This window comes from Perognathus longimembris, chromosome 15, assembly GCF_023159225.1.
Source record: "Perognathus longimembris pacificus isolate PPM17 chromosome 15, ASM2315922v1, whole genome shotgun sequence".
In the NCBI taxonomy this organism is placed as follows: Eukaryota; Metazoa; Chordata; class Mammalia; order Rodentia; family Heteromyidae; genus Perognathus; species Perognathus longimembris.
The window spans coordinates 20,077,119-20,097,967 of record NC_063175.1 but is presented as its reverse complement, the minus strand read 5'-3'; the positions used below and the strand labels follow the sequence as shown (position 1 = coordinate 20,097,967).

General features: G+C 46.4%; 1 protein-coding gene across 2 annotated transcripts in view; it reads right to left on the bottom strand.

The window, feature by feature from the left end:
* The window catches only part of Cables1 (Cdk5 and Abl enzyme substrate 1), a 96,918-nt gene that overhangs the window by 44,775 nt on the left and 31,294 nt on the right, over positions 1–20,849 (bottom strand). For both annotated transcript variants that reach the window (XM_048363600.1, XM_048363599.1), the window contains exons 2-3: positions 5,421–5,492; positions 107–199 (exon numbers count right to left, since the gene is read on the bottom strand). In XM_048363600.1, the coding sequence (XP_048219557.1) occupies positions 107–199; positions 5,421–5,492 (165 nt within the window). The remainder of the gene's footprint in view (positions 1–106; positions 200–5,420; positions 5,493–20,849) is intronic.

The window sequence follows — 20,849 nt, the reverse complement described above, 5'->3', positions numbered from 1 at the left end:
TCAGCCCTGCTCAGCGCTAGCCATGAAAAAGGTCCCCTTCCCTTCCCTCTCCTCTCCTCCCCACTGGCCTAGCTAGGAGACCGTTCCCTGGTAAGGTCATTAGTACCTGCCATTCCTGGTATCATGTTGCCGCATGTTCTTGATAAAATGAATCTTCTTAAAATTCTTTGGTCTGGGCGAGCCTGAGAGAGTTCGACATCTGAAAAAAGAAAAATCATTTCAACAACACAGTCAGTTGCCCGCCGAACAGCTGAGAGATGTCCACACAAAGGCAGGAAGGAAAGACCAGCAGAATGGTCTGAGTCACCCCAAGCAAGCAGAAGGCTGCAGGGCGAACACAGACAAGACGGCTGGGAACAGCGACAGAAAAACTTCCTTGATCAGACCAATAATATTTTGTATGGGTCTCTGAAAAGCCAGCTAATGAAAATGATTGTCCCTGCTTACAATAACATAACCTTACAATAACAGATTACAAAGGCATTACTCTCTACTGTCATTTGAACAAAGAATCGCCCCTGAATCAACATGGGTAAAGGGAAAGTTATAAATTTTAAAGGATTTGGAGTTTGGGGGGAGAATATGGAAAATCTAGTTTAAAAACAACCTTGAATCATTTTTCTTCCATAGCAAGATTTTGGCGTCAATTACCTGGTTGCCTCAAGTCCAGATTTGACTGTGCCTAGAAATCACAGCTTAGGTCTTTAGAGTATCAGAGACCCACTTAGTGGCTGGGTTTTGTTTGTTTCAGGTAAGTTTTAAATAAATACCTGTTAAACTGAAGTTATGTTGGATTTAAGATATTCTTTCCCCACCTCCTGAAATGTGTGACACTTGCTTGCACTGTAGGTTTGACCACAGGCTGAAGATAGCTTGTGTACAGAATTTTCGAAGTTACCTAGTAAATAGTAAGCTATACACCCAAACTATAATTATCAAGTAAAATGCCCAACAGAAAGAGGGAGTATAATCTTTTCTTGACTAAGGAGACTTATGGTGACTTTTCTATTCTGGCTTTTGCTACCAAAATTCCTTTGGCCATGGACCCCAAGAATTGACTCCTGCCACAGGATGTGAATCCTTAGACCTCATGACTTGGGAAGTAAGTTCCAGAAATGCAGCACCCATAGCTGGCTTTGGATATCACTTGAATTGTCAGGTCTAACTTAAGAGGTAACAAGAAGCCAGCCAGAAGCAGAGTTATGGGCAGGTGGTGTAGGGCACTTGAGGGACCTGGTCTGGGAAATGAGCAGGGGTACAGACCAATAGTGCACACCCCACATCACTCCCCTCCAGGGAGGTCAGGCCTGGAAATCTCCCACATACCTCCATTGTGTCCATCTAGTAAGGCCAGGCTACAAAGTCTTTTCCAGACCACCCAGCATGATTTCTATTTTCTTGTATGGAATGGCACCTTAAAATGGATCTTAACAAAATACCATAGGAGCGCCGAGTACAGACAGAAGCAAAGGTATGCTATCAGCTATTTATTTACTAGATGTCTTTCACTGGGAAAGGTCCCCCCACAGGCCATGCGTCCAAAGGAGGAAAGTTCTCAGCCTCCTCTACTACAATGGAGCTAGAAGGTTGGGCAGACACCTGTCCTCCCAGCCTACACCCCCATACACACTGCTATCCTGACACATGACAGCTGGGCTCTGAAGGCCACTCAAGGGTCTCAAGTGTCACTACTGTCAATATTTCTGGTCCTTGCTGCTATTGTGAAGACTAAATAAGAACAGGAGCTTCACAAACTGTCAAGTGACACATTCATCTATTTATATCTGTATATATATATATACATATACGTATACACACATATATATACACACACAGACATGAATATTCATATGCAAATGTCAAGTGTTGTTATTGCCATGACCATGAGCTATAAAAGGTACCTGTTTGGTTATATCTGCTTTATAATCTTAAAACAACAGCTCTGATTTAAGGTGCCTGTATTCTTGGCTTTCATTGAAGAGTGTGCTGCAGATCTGCAGAGCACTGCCTAGGAATCTATTGGTGCTTCCTGTGGGCTTCAGGGCATAGACTAGGAGACAGTGCCCATTAGCCCTGCCCCACTCTAGACTTCCCAACCCAGATATAGTCAGTCAGTTTGGGGTTCAAGAGGACACAAACCTTCCCACGCCTTCTCAGGGCCACTCTCTGGAGGCAGACCCAGAACTCCAAACTATCATCATTCTGGCCTGAGAATGGCCACCTAAGTCTACAGACCACTCAAGGCTCCCAGTAATCTCACTCACAGAAAGTTCTAGAAACATGGGATTGCTGGAAAGAATCTCTAAAAGCATTTAGAAAAAACCCAAAAGAAAAAAGCCTCCAGTGGTTTCTGGATAGAAGCAAGGATTCAGGAATGACTTCAGACCTTACCTTGCTCTACCCCCAAAACTGAGCCAGCCAGTCTGAGGGCAGTGAGGCCAGACTGCCTGAGAGAGCCAGGCACACTCAGCTCATGAGCACTGCCACCTCCGCAAGCTCCATGAAGCAGAAACCAGTGCCAGCAAAGGGGAAGGACAACCTAAGGGGCTCCCTGCCTCCTGTGCCTGCAGCAAGAGGGGCATCAAATTCTTTGCCTTCAACCAGGACTAGCCCCTAGCAAAGAAGCTCAAACAATGACAGTGTCCCCCTTATCCTGATGGCCTGGGGAAGCTGATGACGTCCTACCATTTTACTGTGGCAGTACCATGAAACCACCAGGTGAGGCGGTGGCAAATGGCTCCAAGTCCTCTCATTGTAAGTGCTCAATTCTTATGAGCTCCAGGCACATACAGAAAACACTAACAAACCACCATGAGCAAGAGAGGAGACTTGACAGGAGAACTTAATAAAAGTCTATTTCCATAACAGCTCTCAATTCTAAATGCACACCCTAGGATCCAGCCCTTTATCCTGCAAGCTGTTTGTTGTCTTCCTTTTTTAAAGCATTAAATGAAACACCAGGGGATTCTAAGAACTGCTTCAAGGGAACGTGGGGTTAGCAACAATTGCCAAGGAAACTGGAATATAGGGCCCCATCAGGTGGTGGCAGGTTAAGCAAAGAACAAATTAATTCCAAAGCCGCCTACGTTAACATGTAAATACCCATTTAAAAACATGTGTTTTAAGGGACTCGAAATTAAATTAGGATATAATTAAATTAAAAATTAATTTAATGAGAGATTAGCTCTTTCTTGTTAGCACTGATTATAGGATACACTTAATTATGCATTTGTTTTTATGTGCAAAGCTTAAAAGCAAGTTGGGCTAATATCCTTCCACCTCCATAGTTCCCCAAATACCTCACTGTCATTATTCGGGTACTTTCCTATTTAACAGGATGGGAAGAACAGGCACCAGGCCTCCCATTTTACAGATGGGAATACCGAGGCCCCAGAGAGACCGTGTGCCATTTAATAAATCAAGCCTAGCACTCAGGACCTCAGATTCCCGAAGAATTCTCCTTCCTCTATGTCATACTGATTTTCTAGGAACAATTAAGCTCCAAACATGAGAATTTTTAAATTGAAAAAAAAAAAAGTCAATTGGGGAAGCAAGGACTTCTAAAGCATCTTGATTTTTAAGTTTGTGTTTATGTAAGATTTGCTTGAAATTCAGGACAGCTGGATGAAATTGTAGTTTACATACACCATGTTCCTGAGCTCATTTGCCAGTCTGGGCAGATCCCAAGAGGAAGGGGAAGGGCACAGAGCAGGACCCCAGGACCCTGGCCCGCTTCACCTTTCACATGTTACGGACTAATCGCCTAGCATCCTGCTCACATTTGCCACACAGCTCCACTGACTTTGGCTTCTAGCAGCCTTTGGAAGCACCAGGGTTGGGGCTTTTTTTGGCCCTAGTTACTGATTTTCCTGTCGGCTGTACGGGGGAGAGGCTGGGTCAGAGGCCACTGTAAGGCCAAAGCTCTGATTGACTGACATCTGACCACACTGCTCTTCCATACTCACCATCACCTGCACCAAAGCAATTCCTGACTTGACTTTTGTTTATGTGGGGTTTTATTTTTGTAGTCCTGGCCTTGAGCATGCTAAGCAAGCACTCTGTCACTTGAGTTAGGCCTCAATCTGTTTTATTTTTGAGATAGGACTTCACTCTCTCTATCCCAAGCTGGCCTTGAACTTTCAGTCATCCTCCACCTCCCCCGTGCTGGGATTACAAGTGTGTACCACTGTGCTCAGCTTCTGACTTGACTCTCATTTCAGCTGCCATGCCACTCCTGCATGCAAGGAAATGGCCTCCCAGCATATAGCCGTGCCTCCAGGACATGTAGCACACATGATTCGGGACTCCAAGACATTTCCAAAGACTTCAAAAATAGAAATCAGAATCTCTGGCAACCGTTTTGGGATGATGTCAATGACTACATTCATGGTTGGATGATGGTGGGGTTTACTCTGCCTTCTGCTTCTCATGCAGGTGGAGCTATGGGCACACCCTTCACCTGGGAAGGAGCCTCCAGGTGGGAAAGAGTTCTCTCCAGGCAAGGGAAAGCCTTCACCCTCCACACCAGCACTTTCCAGGCTCTATGGGGGAATCTAGAGACTTGTAGGCCCAGCAAGGGCAGAAGCAGAGGAACACGCAGAGTCTATAAGAGCTGGCATCCTCGCACAGGTCTGGTAGCCTGGCAATCCCTGCTCCATCTTGCCTCTGCTCCTCCTGTGGGGCTGAGCCCCACCCAGCTCAGGGCTGCAGGAAGGATGCAAAGAGACGTCATGTAGGACTACTTCCTCCCCCACCACGAGAGCCTGGCTGACTGCAGTACAGATGTGGGATAAAGGAGGGGGCAGGATTAGAGGAGGGGAACCTGCCAGTCACAGGCACTACTTGACACAGCTCAGCAATTGTTGTCACCGGGAAAAAGATGTCTTACCAGCATTTGTCTAATCCCCAGGGGCAGATGGAATGCCTTCCACCCCAAGGGAGCCCTTGCAATTGTCCTCACCAGGTTTCCCCAGCAACTAGCTCCGTGAATGACGTCACGGGCAAGTTCTGGTTGCTTTTCCTGCTGAAAAGGAAGTCTAAGACCACCACTAATATATAATCATCACTGGGATAATATTAGGCTCTTCTTCCACTAAGTGGCAGCCTTCAAAATGAAAAGAAGGGCTACGGATGAGCTCAGTCATGAGCTTGCGCTTGCAGAAGACCTTGGGTTCCATGTCCAGCACTAAAAAAATAAATAAATAAATGGAAAACCACAAGGATCCAAATTTGCAGACACACTAGGCTACTCCGGGATTCAGTCCCTGAGAGACAGATGGTCGTTTAAAGGTTTAATTCTGTACATCAAGAGCTTAAAAAGAACAATCTGTGCCACCCACTATCTACGTGTGTGTGTGTGTGTGTGTGTGTGTGTGTGTGTGTGTGTGTGTGTGTGTGTGAGTAAAACATGGAAAAATTACCTCCGGAGGGGGGCATTCTCCTCAATATCTTCCAGGGTCTCCAAAGATGATCTCTGGGAAATGAGGCGACGTCTGCAGAGAGGGTGAAAACAAAAACAAAAACTCATGAGTTATAACTTCCTTTCACATCCCTGCAAACCTAAAACTCCTATGCAATAAAGTCCATCAGGAAAAGAAAACAAAGGGCAGACAAAAGCTGTCTTTAAGAGCTGCCTGGCCCCCACCCTGCAGAAGGAATCTCGCCTGGACACGTCCTGAGCATCACCCAGAATATGGGGCCTCTCAGGGTGATCATAAAAGCAACCCACTCTTTAGACTTCAATTCCCCCCAAAAGGCAAAAAAAAAAAAAAAAAAAGATGCCTCTGGTAAGACATGGTATAATTCGAGGGTTGGGTGGCTTTTGAGCATTAGAAAATACTGCTAAGGACTTGAATATCAGTGGTGTAAACCACATAAACTGATAAGTAAATATATATATATATTTTATTGGCTTTTATTGCATTATACAGGAAGGGGATAGAATCTCACTGTTACAGCTCCACACATTTACACTGAATTCCAATTGATTTATTGTTGTTGTTGTTTTCTGGTTAATTGGAGATAAGAGTCTCATGGACTTTCCTATGTAGGCTGGCTTTGAACTCAGATCTCAATCTTCTGAGTAGCTAGGATTACAGATAGAAGCCACTGGTGCCCAGCCCAGTTGATTTATTTTTATAGCACATTGGGTTGCAATTGAGACAGATTTTTGTTTTTAAATTTGGAAGGACATGATTTCAAAAGTAACTAGAAACAAGAGAGGAGGTGGGAGGGGGAGGGATCCTATTAGGATGATTTCTCAGAACAGGGAAAAGGAATATTAGATAGGATTATACACCATTGTAACTTCTCTGGGTTACTAAAGATTGCATGCCACCTGCGAAAACCCCCTCAACAAGTGCCTGCCAGGCAGAAACAAAAACAGTCCTAGTTAGTCAAGAATATATGGGTATAAGAGCAATGTAGGGTGGTGGTAACTTTAAATCAACCCATTTGAACAAAGAATATTCATTTCATACCAAATTATTTTGGGGAGGAGGATAAAAAGTTTTGACTGGGTCTTTACCGTAAAAAGAAAATAGGACTAAAAATGGGACTAAGTTTGGCAAAATTTAGGTTGAGAGCATGCAATTATAACCATGTTCTAAAGCAATCATTTGGGGGAGAGGGGCTCCTGTGTACTCACCCTTCCGTTTCCCTTCCTCCCTCCCTCTTGGTTTTTGCCAGTTTCAGGGCTTGTTTGCTCAACACTGTTGTTCTACAGCTTGAGCCATGCCTCCAGCCTAGCTTTTTGCTAACTGGAAATGGAGTCTCTTGAGCTTTTCTGCAAACAAAATTGCTTCAAACTGCAGTCCTCTGGGTCTCCACACAAAAGCACGAGCCATTGGTGCCTGGCTATGTATACTTTTTCTTAACAACTACCCCTTAACTTTTTCCTTCAATATTTTACTTTTAGTAAGAAAATCAGAAAGGCTGTTTTAGCAAACTATTCAAGGGCCCTATCAATTTTCCAAGAGGTTCTCTTAATCTTTCAACATTCAAATCCTTTTAAGAACACCTCTCATGTGTCCTCAGCCTCCCTGACTCTCCTCTGACTGTCACTGGTCTAATCCCAGTCTCTCATTTGACCCTGCCTGTGTGCCAAGCCCTTTCCCACCTCCCGGCTGCCTGCATGCAGTCCTGTAGGTCTGCCGTTCTGCTCTGCAAGTAACTCACATGCAAATACTGCAGGCTCTCAAATGTCAGCCAGAACTGTCGGTCAGGCAGTCAGTCGGTCAGACTCAGATCTTAGGTGGGACAATGCACAGGGTAGGAGACTGATGTTGAATGAAACCCATTAATTAGGAAACAGGATGTTCTTGTGTACCAGAGTACATTGGGGGTGGTGGTGGTGGTGGAGGGAATGTGCTCAGCTCCCCAGAAAACAGCCTTGCAGCCATAGTCCTCTCTAACAACCTGCACCACCATTGGTTCAGGCCAAGCCCTCGGAAACCCGCGTTAATCATGGAGAAACCTGGCAAGCAAGCTCCAGTCTCCCTAGCTGTTGTGTCTGGTTGATCTGGAGTCCCAGGCTGAGACTGGGCCATCACCCCCACCCCCCAACCCCCACCCCATTGCAGCCCTTGGGAGCAGCCTCCCCACAGGACAGTGCAACCCACAAGGGACACGCCTACAGGCTAAGGCTCTGGGGCCTTAAAAAGCTCATCAGGTGGGTTTCTCATCTATGAAATCGTTCAACGACGGTCACTGAAAAAAAAGTCTTAGCTCCCATCCTTCCTGCAATCCCAGCCAGGAGCAGTCACCTCAAATGCCTGTCTACCGAGCATGTTCCTTCCATACCTACACTCACTTCTATGTACAACTAAATCCACACTCATCTACAGCAGAGTGCACGTGGCAGCACAAATCACATTTGTTGGGGGCACTGACAAGTACAATGAGTGCCGACCCCTGGCCCACTTGCTCTGCCCTATCACTCATGTCTCCCAACCATTAGAAAGGCAGTCATTTCAGAGCCCGAGTAGGGTAGTGCAGGCCTAGAATCCTGGCACTCAGAAGGATTATGAGTCTAAACTACTTCACAAGCAAATAGGAAAAAAAAATAGTGATTTTGATATTCTTCTATGTAGCTCAGAATGACATCTTGAGTTTTTAATTAGAAAGTGAAGCATTAGCCCACATATGCACACAAAACTGCCATTGCAGATAACATATCCACAGACAGAAATACACATGGTGACGGTAGCTCAAAGACTGCCCTCCTTCTGCCACCCTAAGCAGGTCCCTGCAAGCTCTGCCACATGGGCAGAAGACAATCCAGACCCCAGCAAAACTAGCCAGCTCCATCCTCTCCATATGCCCACAGCCACCAGCAAAACCAGCATGAGGCCTGGCCCCTGGAATACCCCATGCCCTGCTGCCCTGTGGAACGGCCCTCCTACAGAGCACCCCCAAACAATTCCCTGAAACACAGGACACCCTGCCAAGCAGCCTGGGGCCCCACAGGTCCATCTGTCATTCTGTGCAGATTTTTATTCTAGAAATACAGGTCTACCTAGAAAAGCAGAGAATCCAAGGATTCCCATGTGGAGAAGTTAGTTCCAGCCCCTCCCACACTGCAAAGAAGGTGGTTATTTGAAAACAACCAAATTAGAATTTCTCTTTTTCTGTTCTGTAACAAGAAGGTGGTGGTTGTTTTTCTTGGTGCTGATCCTGGGACTTGAGCTTCGGGGCTGGTTGCTGTCCACAAGCTTTCCCCCCAGCCCCCCCCCCCCCCCACCAACCAAAGGCTAGCTTTCTACCACTTCAGCCACAGCAGCACTTCTTTGGTGGTTAACTGGAGATTAGCGTCTCATGGACTTTCCTAACCTGAGCTGCTTTCAAACAAGATCCTCAATAGCTACTAAGTAGCTAGGATTACAGGCATGAGCCATTGGTACCTGACAAGAAGTTGCTTTTTAAACCAATGGCTCACACCTGTAATCCTAACTACTCAAGAGGCAGAGATCTGAGGATCATGATTCTAAGTCAGCCCAGGCAATAAAGTCCAGAAGACTCTTATCTCCAATAAGTTACTCAGAAAAAGCCAGAAGTAGCCCTGTGGCTTAGGTGGTAGAGCACAAAGAGGCTCAGGAACAACACCTAGGCCCTGAGTTCAAGCCCTAGGACTGGTACAAAGAAAATTAAAAACAGTACAGTTGGTATTTTCTTCATGAGGTGAATAGGTATAAATTCTCATTCTCTCTCTCTCCCTCTCTTCCCATTCCTCTTACCCTCTCCCTCTATATCCCTCTACACCTCTCCTCTTTTTCTCCCTCTCCCTCTTCTCTAAGATTCCTTATAGGACAAATAATCTAAAACCTAAATGTTCACCTTTAAGTTTTAGACAGATGGCCTTCCCTTCTTACTGAATAAAATGAAACCATGTAGAATATACTTTGGGGCTGGAGAGAGAGATGGAAATGTGCCATTCCATACAGAGAAACTCGCATGGCACCACGTGATGGCATAGTGGCCCAGAGCAGTGTTATCTCAGTGGTGCTCATCTCCAGCCCCACACCTACCCCACCAGATCCTTCCAAAATATACCAGTGTCTTCCCCTCACCTTTTGGCCTCAAAGCCTGCCCCGAATGAAGCAGCTAAGGACTTAACTGTCACTTTCATCTGCAATGTACCACATAGGCTAAGCTTGGCCATCTCCTTATCAGAGTTACCAAGCAGAAATCTACTCATTTTAATGACTGATGAAGAACACTTAGCCTTGGACCAAAATGACAACCATCTTATTGGAGTATGGAGGTCAGTGCCATCATTGGCCACATAGTGAGTTGTACTATCAGGCATCTTGTTTTGATGGGTGTGCCTGAATTCCTAGAGGAAGGGAAGTTCCAATCCCAGGTTATAGGTGTTCCCAATCCCTGGACACAGGGGTGGGCACTTGGCCTAGAGGTGACTGAACCTGTCAGTCAAGTGCCCGGGACTGGGAGTTTCCTGTGATCCTGTCCTCTGACCTGACCCTATTTAGGTTCAGGCCAGCTCAGGTGCCAGTACGCCATGCCGCTGTGCGTCCAATTCACGTCCTGCGTCCTGTCTCTTCTCTGGTTACTATGGCATCCTAAGTCAGCTCTCCATTGGAGCTGAATTGGCTTGTTGGTATTGTTTTTGTTCTTTCTTCCCTCTCTGGCCTGTTTCCTGATAGTGTTAAGTGTATTTGTGGGCTGCAAGCCTTTGTAACAACTGGCTGCCTGCAGATTCCTAATGCTTTAATAAAACCTCCGAGATTCAATCCTTAAAAATGTGGCTTCTCAGATAATTTACTATATAACATTATTAACCAAGCAGACATTCAGTAATAGACCAGTGAAAGCTGTATGTGTAATGTGTTGACACCATCACATGAAAGTGTCTATGTCTAGTCTCCAGATGGGGCATACACTTGGGGAGCCTCAGTTCATGTAACCTTTGTTTCTGAAGTCTGATTTAAATGTCTGATTGAGCAAGAAAGATATCATAACCCATAACAGCATGATTGTATATAGGAAGATGGCTTATGGGAACCAAATTAATCCATTCATTGAGCATTCAACAGTTCATCTGAGGTAGGTGGGGGGTAGGAAGGACAGGGCTGGTCCAGTGGTCCTGTTATAATAAACCCACTGACACTGAGAGCTTAAAGAGAGGTCACTTGGGCAAAAGCCAGGAATCAAAACCACCCAGACCACCATGTGGCTGGGGTGCAGAGGTCTGGGAGAAGAAGCCCCCAGGCCAGCATTTCTATAGTGCCTTTTAGGCACAAAAAGATGTTGGCTTCATTTCTAAGCAGCATGGCCATCTATCCAAAGTACCTGCCCACAAGGTAGTGGGCCCCATGCCCTGTCCACCCTGAAGGACCTCCTAGTGAATGCCCTAGGAGAGAGGACCAAGGCAAGAGCTATGTGTTGGTTCTTTTGGACAACAGCCGATCTCTCTTCAGCCTTAATGGGGAGGGGCAATTGGAGATGGCTGCTGGCCAGTGAAGCAAGCTTGATCAGGGCTGGAGGACAGGAGAAGGTGAGGTGCCAGACTTTGAAGTCAGGCCCCACCACGTGAACCCCATTTTAGAATCGAACCCTGAGCCAATCAGATTTGTACCTGTGTTCTAATCTTGCTTGCACAGCTGATTGTTGTAACCTTGTTCTTTGCCTTTATAAGCCCTGTGTAATCATAGCTCGAGGCTTCCTCCTAACCTCCGCTGTGTCGGTGGGTAGGACGAGGCCCGAGTTGGCAGCTCGTTAAATAAAGCCTTGCCTTGCTTTTGCATTTCGGAGTGTCTGAATCTCGGTGGTCTTCTTGGGGGTGGTCTTGCAACTTGGCACAACATTTGGGGTTTCGTCCGGGATAGCCCCAGAGACCCCGAGATCCCAGACTCCGAAGGTAAGAAAACAGCGCTGTTCATTTGTCTTGTCCTGTAATGTGCCTGTTTGTTTGTCTTGCTTTTGCTTATTTCTTGAAGGGGTTGTCGAAGCAGATGTACTTACTTGACAATCCTGGTGAGACCGGGGGATGTCCCAGACTCTTCACCCTTAAAGGGGGATCTCTGGAGCCCCGCTTTCAACTTGAATTCACTCTTTCTGCATCCTTGCAGGGGGATGTGTGGGCCAACTTGGGAAATCTCCAGTTTTTCTTGTTCTTGATCTTGCCTATGTTTTTTTCCTTCTGTATTAATTGTTTTGGTTTCTTTTCTTTTGTAGCCTTTTGGACTAAACATCTGATCAGAGCTATGGGTAACGTTCTATCTTGGGGTCCTCCATCTAGCCCCCTAGATTTGACTCTAGTTCACTGGAAGGAGATCAAGGAGATAGCTCAGAACCGAGGTGTGGCCCTTAAGAAGGAAAAGTGGATTACCCTGTGCAAGTCAGAATGGCCCACCCTTGAGAGAGTTAATTGGCCACCTGAGGGAAGCTTTGACATCATTAAGATCAGTACCTTACAAAGCCTAATCGAAGCCCCTCGTTCAGGCTATATAGACCAGATTCCTTATATAGACACCTGGAAAGAACTAGTTGACAGGGACACTCCAGCTTGGGTTCGGCCTTTCTTACCAACTCCCTCCTCCACTCCTTCCCCTACCCCAATATTCACTCAAAAAACACGGGGTGCCAAGAGAGAACCTAAGAGGGGAGAAAAGAAATTATATCCACCTGTCCTCCAGGGAGGAAGCACAGAGGAGGAAATGCTTCCCCCTCCATACGCCCCACCCCAGTTAACTCTCCAAGAGGAGGACTCTGAGGAAGATGTTTCAGCTGTGCCCTCCGCCCCGGAGGGTCCCGCTCAATCAACTCGCCGGCGCCAAAGAATTACATCTCTTCACAAATCTACTACCCTTCCCCTACGCCCTATAAGTCCTGTGGATGCGGACGGTCGACAACAATTCCAATACTGGCCATTTGCTACTAGTGATCTTTACAATTGGCGTGCCCAAAATGCCCCCTTTTCTGAGAAACCTCGGGACTTAATTCGCTTGTTTGAAACTATACTTTTCACTCACCAGCCCACTTGGGATGATTGTAGCCAGCTTTTACAGGTACTTTTCACCAATGAGGAGAGAGGTCGTATTCAAGAAGCGGCCCGGAGACTTATCCCTGGCCCCAACGGAGCACCCATCACGGATCCTGCCTTGATTGATACCTATTTTCCCCAGACCCGACCAGCATGGGACTACAATACGGCTGAAGGTAGGGAGCGACTCCTTGTCTATCGCCAGGCTCTGCTGGCAGGTCTCAAGGCGGCGGCTCGCCGACCTACAAATATGGCCAAAGTTTATGATATCAGACAGGGAGAAAGTGAAAGTCCGGCAGCATACCTTGAGCGTCTTATGGAAGCCTTTAGTCAATACACCCCATATGATCTTGAGACCCAGGAATCTGCTCAGATGATTATGTTTGCCTACGTAAATCAAGCCGCACCGGATATAAAGCGGAAATTGCAGGCTCTAGACAGGCTTGGGGAAAAATCTATTAGGGATCTAGTAGCAGTGGCGGAAAAGGTTTATAATAAGAGAGAAACAGGAGAACGAAGACAGGAAAGGAGTCTGGCTAGGATTTTGGAACAACAACAGAAGGAACTCAGGGAAATCCTGACCTCTATGCAGGCAGGAAACTTTAGACAGTCCTCCTCTCCAAGTAAGGAGCAAAAGCCCAAACCCCAACCAAGGATGGGGAAGAATCAATGTGCTTATTGCAAGAAGGAGGGGCATTGGATCAGAAACTGCCCAGAGCTAGCCCAGAAAAAGGAGGAAAAACATAAAGTAGGATCAAGAGTGTTGTCAACCTTAGAGATGGCTGAGGACAGTGACTGAGGGAGTCGGGGTTCAGATCCCCTCCCTGAGCCCAGGATAACATTAAAAGTGGAGGGGAATCCAGTCATGTTCATGGTAGATACGGGAGCAGAAAATTCAGTATTACTAGCCCCGAGAGGGCCGATGTCCACTAAAACAACATGGGTCCAAGGTGCAACGGGCACTAAACCCTATAAATGGACTACTCAAAGAACAGTGGACTTGGGAGCGGGCCAGGTAACCCACTCGTTTTTAGTCATCCCTGACTGCCCCTATCCATTGCTTGGACGTGACCTCTTAACGAAAATGAAAGCTCAGATACAGTTCACAGACAGTGGGATTTCTGTGACGAACTCAAGAGAAAAGCCTGTTAGTATACTAATAACTAGCAAGTTAGAAGAAGAGTATAGGCTATACCAGCATCTCAAGCCCGAGTCTCCAGAAAATGAGTGGCTACGGGCGTTTCCCCAAGCATGGGCAGAAACTGGGGGAATGGGACTGGCAAAACATCGTCCTCCAATTTTTGTGGAACTTAAAGCCGGAGCTGACCCAGTAAGAATGCAGGACTTGCTCCGACATTCCAAAGTAAAAATTAGACAAGGAGATCAACTTATTGAAAATATTGTTAAAAATTGCAAGGCCTGTCAGCTTACCAATGCCCCCAATCAACAAGTTACTAAAGGAGCTCGCTTCCGTGGGGATAGGCCAGGCGTGTATTGGGAAGTAGATTTCACAAAAATCAAACCTGGAAAATTTGGATACAAATATTTGCTAGTTTTTGTAGACACCTTTTCAGGATGGGTGGAAGCCTATCCAACAAAGCATGAAACTGCGAATATAGTGGCTAAGAAGATCCTGGAAGAAATCCTACCCAGGTATGGCTTCCCATCCACCATTGGGTCGGACAACGGACCGGCTTTCGTTTCAAAAGTAAGTCAGGGAATAGCCGCTGCACTGGGGACAGATTGGAAATTGCATTGTGCTTGTAGACCCCAGAGTTCAGGACAGGTAGAGAGAATGAATCGGACTCTAAAAGAGACCTTAACTAAATTGGCCTTAGAGACTGGCGCAGACTGGGTGTCACTCCTTCCTTTTGCTCTACTTAGGGTAAGAAATTCTCCCTATCAACTTGGCTTTACTCCTTTTGAAATAATGTACGGGTACCCTCCGCCCATTATCCCTAGCCTTCAGACTGAATTGCTCACTGATTTGGATGATATTGAATTTTTGTGTAAACTTGATTATTTGCAGCTCGTGCACAAGAAAATGTGGCCCCAACTCAAGGCATTATATGATTCTGCTTCTGTCCCTATCCCCCATTTATTCAGGCCAGGAGATTGGGTGTTCGTCCGGAGGCATAACTCCAAATCCTTAGAACCACGATGGAAGGGACCCTACGTGGTGCTACTGACTACTCCCACGGCCCTTAAAGTAGATGGCGTCACCACTTGGGTCCATTGCTCCCACGCCAGGCCAGCTGGCCCCTTTGCCCTGGATGACAACTACCGTGATGGAACATGGGAGGTCTCCAAGCACCCAACTCAGCCGCTTCGCCTTCGCCTCAAGAAAAGAAAGTTAGACTGAATATTGTTATAATTTTCTTTTTGCCTTCTTTCCTTACTACCCTGGCTAGTGTTGATGTCATTTTGGCAGCTCACTCCAAAGTGAGGTGACCCCCTTATTTTAGGTAGTTTTGAGCTTGCTCAGGAATACGGGTATAGCCACCCGACCCTTAGAGCACAGTTGAGAAGTTTATGTATTATTTTGTTGCTTACATTTGGATACTAAACACTATAGAGCTAATGGTAAGTCTGTATAGCTGAAAGTTAATTTTCAGTTTGCAGCAATCCTGCAGTCCCTTGGAAAAGTAGACTAAGGTTATAGGTTCCTGGCTAGGTAAGGTCAACGCCCCTGAGTCAGCCTGAAGAAATTACAGAAGATGGATGATCTTCACCCATCAGCCCCCCTTTAAAATCAAGGGACCAGAGTTGTTTTTGGGAAGATGAGGCAGGATAAACTAGAGACATGCAGAACAGAGGTACAGAGAATATTCTTGTAAGAAATGGTGACAGGCCCTTTGGTTACTACATTGGGTCCTACTGGCCCATGCCTTACCTCTATATCATCCCCTAGACATGCAAGCCATTGAAATGGACAGAATGGAGCCATGATTGGCTCCCAAGGTACCAAAAAGAAAAAGGGGGAAATGAGGTGCCAGACTTTGAAGTCAGGCCCCACCACGTGAACCCCATTTTAGAATCGAACCCTGAGCCAATCAGATTTGTACCTGTGTTCTAATCTTGCTTGCACAGCTGATTGTTGTAACCTTGTTCTTTGCCTTTATAAGCCCTGTGTAATCATAGCTCGAGGCTTCCTCCTAACCTCCGCTGTGTCGGTGGGTAGGACGAGGCCCGAGTTGGCAGCTCGTTAAATAAAGCCTTGCCTTGCTTTTGCATTTCGGAGTGTCTGAATCTCGGTGGTCTTCTTGGGGGTGGTCTTGCAACTTGGCACAACAAAGGCACCCGGAACTGCTGGAGGAGGGTACTGGCCCGAGAGGGAAGACCAGGCTGTGATATGCTTTGTTTGTGCTCGGTATAAAACAGGAAGGTTAGACCAATGCACTTGAGCTGGCAGGTCGGAACACTTAGCAAAGCTCACTGATACCTGGACCCACCTCCATAGTGTCTGCCAACTTGTCTGGGATGAGTGGGTTTTTCTCAGTCCTGGGGATTCTAATGAGCAAGGCGGTTGGTCCCACTGGAACAAATCACCCCTCTTGCCAAGATCCTGTCCAGATCAAGGGTGATGAGAGTCTACTCCTGACACTCTATTATTCACCTTACTTTCCTCTACCAGCACTCTCATGATGGAAATGAGCATCATCAGCCCTCGAGTAATAAGCTGTTTCCTGCATGAGGCTCTTATATGATTCAATGGGCAAAGGAAGGTGGCTATTGAGCTTGGGGAAGCAAGGGAGAGCCCAGGCCATTTTAAAGCATGAGCAGGTGGATGAAATACAGACTACCTGCGATGAATGTGGGTGCTACATAACAACTTAAAGAACAGGAAGGAGTTGGTGAACAACAGCGCCAGACATCTCTGCTCACAGAAAAACCATGTTCCCTGTGGATCTACTTTTCCCTAAGTGAGGCTCCCTTCCTGACTGCCAGTTAGGTCACTAAAGGACCGTCATCTCTTCACAGGTGTAGGAAGCAATGTCATTACAGATAGCTCAACGCCACAGGTGTTAGATAAGCTGAGGTCCTGATGATTCCTCATCAGTCCAGTTACGATTTTTTAAAATCATTAAAATAAAATTTTAGTGTAGCTTCAAGATACTCATGAGCTTATATTTGCACATTTGTGTGTTTTGCCCAATGATCCGCCTCCCTCCCAAACCAGGCTGTTTTGAAGAGGACAGTGTCATTCCCTTTTGGAAGACTGTCAGAATAAAATATTTAACAACTCCTCCCTCAAGTGGGAATTCCTGGACTTTCCCCAAAAGTTTTTACTTTACTTGCTTGTTCCAAGTTTTTACTTACTTTCCCTAAGTTTTTACTCAGTGCTTTTCTAATGCTAATGATTATTAGTGGACATTTTCTGTGTGTGGGTGTGCTGGTACTGAGGCTTGATCTCATGCCTGGATGCTGCCCCTTAGCTTTTTTCACTCAATGCTGGCACTCTTCCACTTAGCCACAGCTCCACTTCTGGCTTTTGGCTGGTTAACTGAAGATAAGAGTTTCACAGGCTTTCCCATCCAGGCTAGTTTTGAACCATGATCTGCCGATATCAATCTCCTGTGTAGCTAGGATTATAGCCATGAGCCATCAGTGTCTGTCTCTAATAGCGTTTTAAGCTGTTGAGGTCCACACGCTCCTGAACTTGTTCTATAGTCAACAAGTGGGTTAAGGTAGCATTATGAACTGCAAACTTGAAAGCCAAGATTCCAGATGACCCCTTAGCAGAAATCAAATCAGCAACAAAGCCCGCCAGTGGATCCTAACAGATGATATCTGGCATTCTAAAAGTGAAATGGTATGCGCTTGGTCTTGTTCCCACGGACCTAAAGCTTCATCTGGCAGCAAAGGTGGCAATGAACTTGAGTGTGATCCCCGCTTCCTCACATGGCAATAAAGCTTGTTAGACTGCAGAAATCTCAGAGGAGAGCTCCAGGATCTGATGGGTCAGTGACACACGGGCTGCGCTGGGTCACTAGGCTGGGTGGATCCAGTCATGTCAACACCCACCAGGCCTCTGGCCAAAGGGCACCTGGCTGGCTTCCCTCCTGCATGGAAAAGCTCCTTCCTGCCCAGCTAACTCACCTGAAGCCAGATGCACCTCAGGAAACAGAGTGACAGAGGGGCTGCCATTCCTCATAAAGGAAGGAAAATAGGGTTATCTTTATGAAAAGGAGTGGTTAGGGTTTTTTTTTTAAAGACTGGGGAAAAAAAGCAACATAACTCATTTTAAATCTGGCTCTTTTAACATCTCCTGCTGATGAGTAAGATAAAAATCAAATTAAATGCTACACGCCAAGGGTGGTCCACTTGTTCAAATAAGATCTGTTTCTACATTGTTCTAGGCAGGTCAAGAAAGAAAGACTAAATGTTTACTGAGACTACAAAAGCTGTTGGCTCTTCAAGTTCATTCTTGTGTTAAGGATTTTTATCGGACTTGCCAAATTCTGGAAAACTAAGGTGTGAGGCCATGTCAGTGTGCTGGGCTGCTGAGCTGTGTTAGCTCATCTGCTAATTGCCCAAGTATTCACCCACACGTGCACCGCAGCTCTGTGAACAAAAGCCCATCATGTCAGTGGAAGCTCCACAGTCCCTCCAGGACTGAGTTCAAGCTCCTTTGAGAAGAGAATTGGGAGGAGGCCAGGGAACATGCAGACATGGCGACCGGCCACCATGAGTGCCCGGTTGGTCTCCCAGGACATGTTTTGAAGATCAAAAAACCCAGAGCCCAACCCAGGGCAACTAGCTGAATAACCATGCTGCATTCAAAATCACACCTTAGCCTCAACTGGGGTGCCTCAGTGGGAGATGTGCAGAGGAGCCGGAGCAGAGAGAAAGGGCTTTCAGTCAGGATCCAGAAAGGATTTGCAAGGCTGGTAAGAGAACACTCATCGTGCTGGAGATCATACTAGTTTCCCCTTTGTGGGTGCAAATCACAAGTAAGGTCCAAACCAGAACAGGGTGAGGATGGGAAGGAGACACTAGAATGGTGGAAAAAACACCCCAAAAGATTAGCTTCTCCGGCCACTGGTGGCTCATGGCTATAATCCCAGCTACTCAGGAGGCTGAAAGAACTGTGGTTCAAAGTTTGCCCAGAGCTGGAAGTGGAGCTATGGACAAGTGGTAGAGTGCTAGCCTTGAGCACAAAAGCTCAGGGACAGTGCCTGGTTCTGAGATAAAGCCCTAGGACTAGCTACCATGCACATGTGTGCATGCGCCACATACATATTCACACACACACAAACACACACGCGCACATGCGTGCACACACATACACACACACACACACGCCCGCCCATGCGTGCAGGCTTTATCCTAAAAAGAAAAGATCCCCAGGGGCCAACTCAGGTGTGTTTTGAGTGGACATCAGGATTCAGGAAACAATGAGTGTTCTATGTACATAGGGTTCTCTGAGTCAGCCAGGAAGGGCATCTGGGTATCTGGGCTGGGTGCTTAAGGCTAGAAAAGACCAGGTATGGAGTAAGCAGGGGAGAAACTCAAAGGACAGACAAGATTTGAGCCCTCAGGAGGTTCCCAGACCAAGGGTAGGAAGTTTTCAGGGAAGCAGAGAAAGCTTCTCATCAGTGGACCTTCCCTTCCCAGAGGGAACAGAACTGGGCACAAATTAGGCTAAGGCCTAAGAGGAATTCCACACAGCAAAACCAGTCCCAGGGAAGGAAGGTGGCAAGAGCCAAGGGACAGGCAACAGACTCCCAATCAGATTGCTGGGTTGGCTCCAGGAAGCAGACAGACCTCCTCCAGGGCAGGAGGCCTGGTGTGCAACAGGAGCAATGCAGCCTGGTGCTAGAACAAAGGAGGCCCAGAAACACCTTGAAAGGTGCAGGGGAGGAGGGGATGGCAACCCAGAGAGGGTCGTGAGCTACAGCTGGGTCTTCTCAGCTCCAGTCTTCTTGGGAGCTGGTTTTACCCTGTACCTGCCTCTGCACTCCAAATGGGGTCTCTTGGACATCCCAGCCAGGCAATGGACTCCTGTTCTGGGGACATCACCCTTCTCTCTTTCCCACATATGGAACAGTCATTGGAAGAATGTGTTTATATGCTACAGGCTTCCTAAGCCTGATACGCATTTATATTTCATTGGGTGCCCAACCTTATGAGGTCTGTGGCTCAAAGATGTAAGATGTAAGAGGGAGAGCCAAGTTCTGCCAGGAATCAAGTATCCCTCCCTCCAGGGCAGGAGGCCCAGGTCCACGGGAGCTAATTTAATTAAAGCCAGCAGGGAGCCAGTCAGGCTGAGGGACCTTTAGGAAGCCGTCCTCCTGAAGGGACCCTGGCACTAACTGCTCCCCAAGCCTCTCTCCTGGGATTGCAGGCTGACCTTTCTCTGTTCTAAAGGGCTTTCAGCAGCAATGGGTTATAATGGGCAGTGCGCAAACAGACCAAACAGCAGCTTACAGTGACAGAAACCGATGCTTCTTTCTTGTCTATACCTAGATTATCCGATTTGTATCCATAGGCTTTTTTTTAAACGTGCTGGGAACCCCATTTTATTTTAAAATCTCTAATTTTTATATTTACTTTGTAAAAATGATGTACAGACGGATTACAAATTACATGAGCCGGCAACAACTTCCTTTCAATGTCTTCTGTCCCCTCCCTCTCTTCCAGTCCTCCCTCCCCCCCCCACCCCGTGTCTCCACCCATGAACTGTATGGTTCACTTTCATCAGTGTCCAGTGAGCTCCACTGCTGCACTTTTTCACCCTTTTTAAGCCTTTGAGTTCCCTTCCTTGGCCAACACCCTCCTGAAGATATACATTTGAATATATCATACATAAAGAAGACAGCATCATCAAAAAATTAAAAGTAAAAAAAGAGATCTAGCTGCCATATCTTGGAGTTCATTTCAACATATATATTATTGTAGATAAATATGAAGAGGCACACAGACATTTCTCCTTTTAGTTTCTCTCCTATCCAGAGGCTTAAAGAAATTTGTTTCTCCTTGGCTCACTGCCTTTGTCCAAAGATGAATGACACAGCTCAATTATTTGTTTCATAAATGGCTTCAGGGGTTAAGAAATGCCCTAGGGTGATCAAATCCTACTTCAAAAGAAAAATGCAGAACTAGCAGCATCCCAATTCCCCTTAATCCCACCTGCATCCCTAGACAAGAGTGCTGTGCCACCTGCTCTGAGACTCTGCCCTTGGCATTTTCCAAATTCCTTGAACATTTGATATATTGACCACATTTGGAAATACTCATATCTGAATTAATGTAAGCCAGATCATTTTATTATCATTATTTTACATTCAGCCATTCTGGCTGTAGGTACTTTGAGGACAGGTAACTCTGTCTTCTGCTATGAAATACC